This window comes from Hippoglossus hippoglossus, chromosome 21 (genome assembly GCF_009819705.1).
Source record: "Hippoglossus hippoglossus isolate fHipHip1 chromosome 21, fHipHip1.pri, whole genome shotgun sequence".
Classification (NCBI taxonomy): Eukaryota; Metazoa; Chordata; class Actinopteri; order Pleuronectiformes; family Pleuronectidae; genus Hippoglossus; species Hippoglossus hippoglossus.
In genome coordinates this window covers 1,583,351-1,592,712 of record NC_047171.1, presented here as the reverse complement: position 1 = coordinate 1,592,712, position 9,362 = coordinate 1,583,351, and the positions used below count along the sequence as shown (strand labels likewise).

General features: G+C 48.5%; 1 protein-coding gene across 1 annotated transcript in view; it reads right to left on the bottom strand.

Annotated features, from left to right (window-relative positions):
• The window catches only part of akap11 (A kinase (PRKA) anchor protein 11), a 15,151-nt gene extending 5,789 nt beyond the window's left edge, over window positions 1-9,362 (bottom strand). Inside the window, 8 exon segments of the mRNA XM_034573541.1 lie at window positions 1,623-1,763; window positions 1,868-2,216; window positions 2,219-6,217; window positions 6,362-6,626; window positions 7,440-7,571; window positions 8,432-8,485; window positions 8,569-8,679; window positions 9,288-9,362. Of these exon segments, the coding sequence (XP_034429432.1) occupies window positions 1,623-1,763; window positions 1,868-2,216; window positions 2,219-6,217; window positions 6,362-6,626; window positions 7,440-7,571; window positions 8,432-8,485; window positions 8,569-8,679; window positions 9,288-9,350 (5,114 nt within the window). The 5' untranslated portion in view covers window positions 9,351-9,362.

Here is a 9,362-nt window from a genome sequence, read left to right as displayed (position 1 = left end):
CTTAAGATGTGAGATCACTGCATCGCGGTCGCCACGAGATCCTGTTAATCATGTGGGTTCCACCAGGACAACCAGCTGGCAACACAAGCACAACACCGAACTCTCTCTCGGTGTAATTAGTCAATGATTAGCCTGCTGGCTGGAACCTGCAGACTGTGGCGTGCAGCATTTCTGATCATCTAAAAATACCGCCATCAATCTGAATTACTTCAGCTACATTGGCCTGGATGACACATGGTGAGAATGTGTTCATTTAGTCAATCGTCATGTTCAAGATGACTTCTTTCCCACTTCCATTAGTTCATCTGCAGATGGCTTTTGAAGAGAGCCTAGGGAATTACACATGCTGGACTTTGTTCTTGTGGAAACAGCGCCTGAAGTGAAGAGAGCGCTCAAAGACACACCTTTAGAAAATATTATGATACATTAACTCAGTCCTGATTGACAAAATATCTGCGCACACACTGTGTTCTCTCAGGATCTTGGGAAAGAATCGGACATGTTGCCGGTTTCGCTTCAATGGAGATAAAAACCTTTGCCAGAAATGTCAGCAGCTTCATTCCCAGAGCCTGAAGACGTGTATGTGTTCATATGTTCAAAGACGGCCGACACTCAATCCTGCTTTAGTGATTCTGTCACAACTACAACCCTGTCCTCCATCCTTGTGGTGAATTTCACAAACTGGGCTCCACTGACAGCTACATAAAATCTTTAACAACATATCCGTTACACAGCTCACATATAATGCAACATTTGTACAAATCAGAGAAAATTGCATTCTGGCAGGGAGGACTCAAACCAAACACTGTGCCCTGTGCTGACCTTGGGAAACCTCCAATCGAGACTCGACCACAGGAGACTCCTGCAAAGTGTCCAACACCAGCAACAAACATTCTTCATGTCCTGAGTTGATGTCTGCACAGGAATAAATTCTACAGCCTCTTACCCATGTCAACATTGTTCCCACATGTTTCAACACCGTGCCGGCTCAATACTTAGACCCTCATGACACTTTACACGTTTCTGTTGGCCGGAGACTCTGTGGTCAAAGTCTAATTTAGTATTTTACAGCACATCTTGTAAACATTTGATAGAACCCTTGGCTATAAAATATCTAATATATGTTGGTTTATAATTTAAAAGGAAATACACAGAGACTTGTGCCACCTGTTGCTGCAATAATATTGCTTCATAAATACTGTCCTGATGTCCATAAAGATATTAGATTTAAGGGTCTAAATCTAATATCTGTTGGACATCTGGTTATTTCTTAGTCCGACTGTGTCAAATCACATTGTACTTTATTGACTGTTTCCAATAAAAGCACTAGAGTGAAAGTCAGAGAGAGTTAAGACCTAAAATAATCACCTTCTTCTGAGTATGAATGTTAAATAAAAAAATGATACATGCTTTTAAAAAACTTGCTAGGGACATTTTAAAATCATGATTATTACATAACTGCAATCGTTAGTGGACAAATGTACAAATGAAGACATAACAGCATTGTCAGACCCACACCAACATACTCCTTCAAGAGAACTGTGTGTAAAATGTTGTATTAATCCTCAGGTACCTGGATCTTTGTGACGTGTGTTTGAGTGAGAGAGCTAGTGGTTGTATACCTGTCACTGAGGTGCAGGAAGCTGCTGTTGTCGTCTGCATGCTCATCCTCAAAGCTCAGGTTGGACCAGCTGCCCAGACTGTCCTCTCCGACACTCAGCTGCTGGGACACGGTCGACTCAGTCGCTTCCCTCCCTGGAGAGCTACACAGAGAAGGACCACATGTTTACACCTTACAGATTCATGATGGTGCAGTGAAGTGGTGACGTGGGAAAGAAGTAAATGAGATTTAGATAGAAGTGTGTACCTGGTGTTGGCAGCCTGGCAGATGTTGGTTATGGCTGATGTCATGATCTCTGCAGTCAGACTCTCAGCGTAGCTGGTTCCATCATGACCGATGCCACTGTCGGCATTAAGGCTGGTGTTGCTCAGCTCGCGTTTCGCCGTCTCCATCGCCATGGATACCATATCCTCTGCAAACGCTGCCCTGTGGTCCAGGTCGATGTGAATCTTGGGAATGTCCAGGCTGGGGAGGCGCTCGGCTCTTGTCTGACCGTCTGACCCTCTTTTCCTCCTCTTTGACCCAGGCTGGCGGTGCCGGCTGTGTTTGGTGCAGTACGGACACTCCTGGACCTGACAATAGCGGCACGTCCTCTCCCGAGAGATACGCCCCCTGCTGGCCCCTCAGACAGCCTCTGGGTGTGAGAGTGGCCTTGCGTCCTCTGATGCTCCCGGGATGAATGTCCAACTGAAGACAGGCTCATCTTCAATGTGTCGTCAACTATTTTCCTGGCGTAATGATCAATGACCTGTACCACCCTGCTGCTGTAGCCTCCATCATACAGGCTTCCTGTACTGTGGTAATGCTTGCTTTTACCCTCTTTGGACAACAGGGGGCAGGAGAAGGAGTTCCTGATGAGATTCTCTGCCATGTCTTCAAATTTGGATTTCTTATAAAGACAGGAGTCCGTATGAGACTTGGGCAGTCGCACGGAGGAGAGCTGCAGCTTGCGTGTGACGTCACAGGTGATGTTGTACGCTAAAGACTCCGCGAAGTTGACCAGGTCCATGTACTCCCTCTGCTCTTCAGAGTCGCTGCAGCAACACTGAGCGTCCTCGCCTGACGGGGACGCCACCGACTCTGCTCCGTCCTTGGGTGACGAGGCCTCACTACTCGAAGCTTTCCATTCATCTGGCAGCGACTTGGAGGAGTGAAGGCGCAAGCTTGGGGTTCTCTGCTTGACCTTGCGACTAGCATGAGCCAAGCCTTGTTTTATGGATCGGTAGGCCAGGCGGCTAGCGTACTGGTCCAGCACCAGCTCCCTACTGCCTCCCTCTTTTTTCAGCACCCTGATGAGGTAGCCAGCATATTCATCTGTCACACTCTCACAGCTGGGATACTCCGAGGACAGACCGGAGCTGGAGCAGGTGCTTGAACTGGAGGTGGGAGAGCGAAAGACAGAGGCTATCAGGTCACTGGACCACTGCTCCGCCTGCCTCCCCACCCTCCAGTCTCTGTTCTGGTCTGTACTGAGTTGAGACTGATGTTGGTGTTGGTGCAAACTTTCAGAGATAGATCTGTCCAGGCTCCTTCGTCTGAGAGCTCTGTGATATGGACACTGCTGACCAGAGCTCACCATCCTCTTCACGTCGCTGATCACCTCTCCCGCCACCTCCCCAGCATACACCCACAATGTGTTGAGCGTCTGCTCCGAGAACTGAGCCACGCTGTCTCTCCTCCTCCCGCTGCCCTTGCTCATCTCGCCCCCCTCCTCCTCCTCTGCTACTCCCAGCGTGTCCATCTCTGTTGCCATGGAGACGATGTGACAAGCCAACCGCTCGGCATAGTGGAGAGCTTCTTTGTTGGACATCCTGTTAGCCGACATCTGGTTCATGTCATGCCGGCCACTCCCCGTCTCTAAACATCTGTGACTGACATCAACACCAACCTCTTCTGCCAACGCTTCCTCCTCTTCCTCCTCGTTGCCATCTGCCTCCTCAGAGAGAGACCTCATCAGTTTGAGCATAAACTCGGCCTTGTCTTCTTCAGGGGTGATGTCTTTTGGCCCTGGGCCAGGCTCGGGCTGATAGTGAGGGGTGGAAGGCGGGGTAGCAGGGGAAAACTCTTTGGCCAGTTTGCTTTTCAACTTCTTGGAGAACTGTTTTATCTGCTTCTCCTTGGAGACCTCACTGGGCTGCTGAGGGGTAGAAGGAGGCGTGCCGGGAGTCCCACCAGATTTCTGGCCAGTGTTTGGAGTTGAGTCATCCCCAGGAACAGATATCCTCCTTTGTCCACCCATCTCAGTACCCGGCACATCAAGAGTATGCATCATTACAGGATGAGTTTCAACCACAACTCTGGCCCTAGGGTCGAACTCACAGCCGGCTCTCCCGTGGCTTTGAGAGCCCGTTCCTTGTTCTGCAGCTCCGCCATTCCTCAGATACTGTGAATCTCTACAATCATACCTGACACACTCCCTGCTGGCTCCCTGCTTCGACGGGGAATCTGGTGGAGAAGTGTCCCTCCGGCTTCCCATTGTCTTAGTGAAGAAATCGGCACAGTCACCGAAACTCTTCTTCATCTTTGAAGCAGTTATTAGCTCACAAGCCTCAGTAACTATCATATCCACCATGTTGCCAGAGAAGTTTTGAAAGGAGGACTTTCCTTGGGAGGGCTCTCCTTCAGCTATGGGGGTCTGTGTTCCATGACTGTACAGGTGAGTCTGTGTAGATGTGGTGGTGTCAGAGGAGGGTTCAGTTATTCCTTCAGGGTTTTCCTGTGGGGTATCTGGTGAACTGGACGCATACTGACAGGTCTCCTCAGACTCGTGAAGGTGGGACAGGGCTTGGCCGGCCTGGGGCACAGGAATACAACTGGCCATCCCCGAGACAGTGAACAGGGCTTTCTTCACCGTGCAGGTAGTATCTTCTCCTGAGGGCCCTGGAACCGCTGCAGCTGAGCTGGAACTTAAAACCTGCTGGTTGGCAAAGGTACTACATGTGTTAGTGCTGCTGTTCTCTGAACTGACATAACAGATGTTGTCCAGAGACACACTAATAGCTGCTTGGCTGGTGAAGGCAACATCGGCCTGAGAGAGCTCTATGAAGGCCTCCTGGATAACAGACTCAGACAAATCTGAAGCGTAGGAGGTAACCACCTCCTCCTCTTCCTCTTCCTCTTCTTCCTCTTGCCTATGGCCAAAGGACCAATCACTAGGGGTGAGAGGGGTTGAGGGGTGGGAGAACTGACACACTTCCATAATACCTTCAAACACAAGCTCTTCAGCCAGGTCAGCAGCGAAATGTGAAACTGTGCTGTGAAAAATCTGTTTTTTCACAGTCAGGAAGTCCTTCAGCGCCCCGGACACAGCCTCTCCCACCAGGAAACCAGCTAATCCACTGATTGCTCGCTCCTTCAACACAAAGGCGTGGCGCATCCCGATCTCGTGGAAGGCCATCTGAAACACTGAGGAGGTGAGCCTCGCAGCTAAGTGACACAAGGTGGTGGTACAGGAGGACACACCTTTTTGAAGGTCTCTCAAGGCACTGCCCAGGCTCATTTCCACCAGGTCTGTGGCAAACCTCTGAATGCCATCGGTCAGAGACTGAGACTTCTTCTGCAACTTGTCCACTGTCACAGTCTCCTGTATTTCTGAGAGCTTCATCAGGTAACCTGAAGGATTCTCAAATTCCTTGTGGCAGACGCAGCTGAGATTCTTGTTGTCACTGATGTCAACAGCAGACTGGTAGCCACACACAGACCCAAGAATTTCTTTGGAGAGGCTGTTGGCAAAGTCTGAGTAGGTCTTATACAGAGAGCAGAGGTCCTGGGGTTTACGTAGCTCGGAGCTGTCCTGACTATCTTCATTTGTCTTCCAAAAGTATTCCATTGGTCCACTTGAGTCCACCAGAGGGCTGAAGGCCGAGATGCTGACAGGACTGAAGAGTGGGCCGCCGTTTTCCTCTGAGGGGGTCTGCACGGGTCGAGGGGAGTCAGGCACGTCAGTGTGAAGTGAGTAGGGAGAGCCTGGTTTCAGAGGAGTAGGTTTTTTCACATTGGCTGGGAGTGTGGGGTGGTCGAAGCGGTGAGGATTCATACCCTTGGTTGAGCAGCCCCGAGAAACATATTTGGATGTCGACCCACTGGAGCTGGACTCGGTGCACTTTTTCTGTGAGGTGGGAGCACTGACGGTGTCCAGAGGCAGTGCAAGAGTGGAGCTCTCTGAGCTCAGCTCATCCACGTCATCAAACTGATCAAAACTGTCAAAGAACTCACTGACTTCAGAGTCTGAGTCTTCAACTCGCTCCCTGGGCCCCCCCGGCACCGTGGGGATGTCCAGCTTGGCCAACAGGCTCTTCTGGTAGCCCACCTCGTCCAGGAAAATGATCGGACTGGGGCTGGAGCCGTCGGAGTCCTCTGATTCACTGACATGAATCACAGGAGAAGGGACACGAGCTCCAGGACTGCAGTAAGTCCACTGCGGTTCCACACACGATGACCTCTGCACTGTGATGGACACGTCCGGACCCGGCTTGTTTTGGGCTGAATACTTCTTGGATGATGAGCTAATGATAACACGGGAGCCTGATAGTTCTTTTCTCCTCTTATGGGCTGGGACTGTCTGCGATGCCACGTCGCGCTTTTTACGATATGAAGCTGCAGGTGGACATGAAGAGAGAGACGAGAGGAAACTGGTTAAAAACAATACAGACTAAGAAAAGATAAACATTACTGTATCTATAATCAAGATATTGTAAAAAAAGAGACCAGCAGCATCGAAGCACCAGATGTTAAACGTACAGGGATTGTTTCCCGTGTCGTCCTCCTCCAGATGCTCCAAGGCCGTGACAAAGTCGTCTTCGATGGATGAGACCGACTGGTTGGTGTCGTCCTCCTCCGGCTGACTGGCCTCAGCTGTGCCCCTCTGAACCGCCTGAAGCTCTAAAGCGTAGCGGACACCGGCCATGTAGCAGCCCAGCAAGCTCAGTAGAGACGCCACACTGGCCTGAGGGTACAGGCTGGTGTTGGGGTTATGCCTCAGCACACACACGGCTTTTAACCAACACTGGAAGAACAACAAGAGAACAACGTCAGAAATTAAATGGAAGATATTGAAATCATGGCTGGCTGGTGATTCATATTCAGCTAAATTTATAGAAGATTTACTGAATTTTCCTTTCTAAAAACCGTCAGAGTAACTGTCCCTTGGAACTTGGAACGAGACGAGCTGATTATGTGAAAGATCTTGGCTTTTGCAAATGAAGCAGAATTCACATGGGCACATGGGGGTGACTGTTATGTCTGTACTCTGATTGCAAGTGGATATGCTACATGTACAAAATCACTTGTAGTAAGTCCACACTGTGATGCAGAGCGGTGGGGGGTCCAACTGTCTGGAGCGGACGACCAAACCGCAGAGCGAGCTTCAGGGCCTGTGTGAACCCAAACACTGCACATACGACCGAGACAGACACGGCTGCAACCGCGGGCTGAAAAAATGTTGTTTTTTCAGCCTGTCTGTCCGACCTGTGTTTCTTCAAAAGCGTGAGAAACGCAGGCACAGCCGGGCAGTGGGAAAACACGTCAAACTGCCCGAGTCGCTGAACATTAATGTCACACTTAGAAGCCATTTGGGTTCTCTCATGTGTAAAAAAAAAATCACATTTCATCTGCTCTGCTTACAGAGTGAATAAACTTGTTATTGCAAAGATGTCAAATAATTTTTCATAAGAATCCTGAGTCACTTTTTGAAGGAAACAACTACGCGGTCTTCTCTACATCTACAGGCAGCGAAAAGCTCGAGTTCTGCATTTCCCCCATCTCACTTCTGCTTTCATCAACATGCTGACCGAGCACGTTCCTTCGATGTGTCACCTACCTGAGGCCAAGCGTCTTTGTGCTCCGACAGCCTGCGCGAGTCTCTGAGCAGCAGAACCTCGTCATTTTTGAGGCCGTCGACATGGAGGGACCGGAGGAGCTCACACAGCCCTCCTGGCAGAGAGGCTAGAGCCTGGGGGAGAAGAACAAACAGAGGCTGTAGGGTGCAAGGTGGAGCGGATGTGCATCACAAATGTTCCAGCACATCCAGTAACATGGGTTTGTGGTTTGTTCCTCCTCGTACCACAGTCGGTACGTAATCGATACTGCTGACGGGGGAAAACCTCACTTTTTAAGAGATGCTCTGACTGAGTCGTCTGTCTGTAACACTCAGGTCTTTACACCTGCACTGTTCTCCTGAACCCAGGTTTACTAAACCAATCTGACCACAATACTTATCCACTGTGCTGATATTTCATCCCAGAAGCTGTAAGACATGATTATGAATGGAAATTCTACTACTTCCCAAACAGAGCTGCATAAATCTGCCTCGTGCTTTCATGCACTGCACGCCTGGAATGAGCTTGGAACTTGGAATTGTAACGCTGTCAGCACGTTAAGAAAACCCCTTGAAATCTGTTTTTATTGAATAATGCAATTGCTTTTAACATGTGCTTTATATTTTCCATAATTTAGTTGTGCCATTGATTTCCATGTTTCTATGCTTTAGTCTGTTCACTGTGTTCAATCTTTTTTGTGTTATCGACCCAGTTTGTATTCAAACAAGACATTTTTTACTTTATTTGCTGCCCATCTTGACCACAACTGCCTGGAAGGAGAAATATTGTATTTCAAGTGACCTTCCTGGTTAAATGAAGCATCAAAACACATAATACATCCCAGACTCGCATGGTTGCTGTTGTTAGGAAACAATCCACGTTACTTTCTGAATGTTTGAGTATAAAACACGTCATTACCACATGATATACAGTAGATTTGACAAGTGAGATTCTGTAGGCGTGTTAATACGTGTTTGTACTCGTGAAGTCTTACCTGCTGGGTGACCTCGTCCCCTTCACATTGTCCAGGCAGACACACAAAATGAATCTGAAAGAACACAGTTGATGGTTACAAGTGAACGTGGCTGAGCTCTGTACACGTTTGCATTGCTGTGTGTTTGTGAGACAAACCTCTGTCAGTCTCGTGGCGTCTCTGGTCGTCAGCTCCAGGCCAATGCTGCATAGCTCCTTTTTGTTCCTGAAGAGGCTCTTCACACACTGAGCCCCACTGTCACGCACAGTCTGCAAACACACACACGCAGGGTTCTTTAGACGCAGGATACGGTTTCCCAACAGAACTAATGAGAAACCAATGTGCATGCATTTGTTTGTCACTGTAGCATTTATGGACGATGAATGGAAGAAAAAGAAAATCCTATTTTAAGTATCTCGCTGTTTTTACAAGTGACTTTAATATAGATCCTGGGTAATAAGATTATATTCACAGTGACTTTCAAAAACACTTGAGATCCTACTGTCCTATCCATTTCTACTGGAACACAGCACCACATTAGAAACTCCAGTAAACATATAGCAGCTACTAACCACAAGCATGTTAAACAGTTAGAGCACAGTGCTGTTTTATTACAACACAAGAACGTTTGCATTTTAACAACAGAAGAACATTGCAAGAGGAAGTAAAAGTGCAACAGCCTGAGTTTTATGATCAGGAAGCAAAATCTGATTTCAGTTTGTCCTAGTGAAAGTCTTTTTAATATCTGGTGCACGTGTCCACATAGAAATCCTGCGTGAGATGTAATCACTGGAGCGTGGAGCTTAAAACCCTCATTCAAAGATTCAGTGCAATACAGACTGTGGCAGGATAAACTTCAGCCTCCCAGCAGACAGACCTCTTTTCGAACCGAGGCCCTGGACCTTAGTGGGACTCCTCGAATACGGGCACAGGCGTCCATGGCATCTGCGCC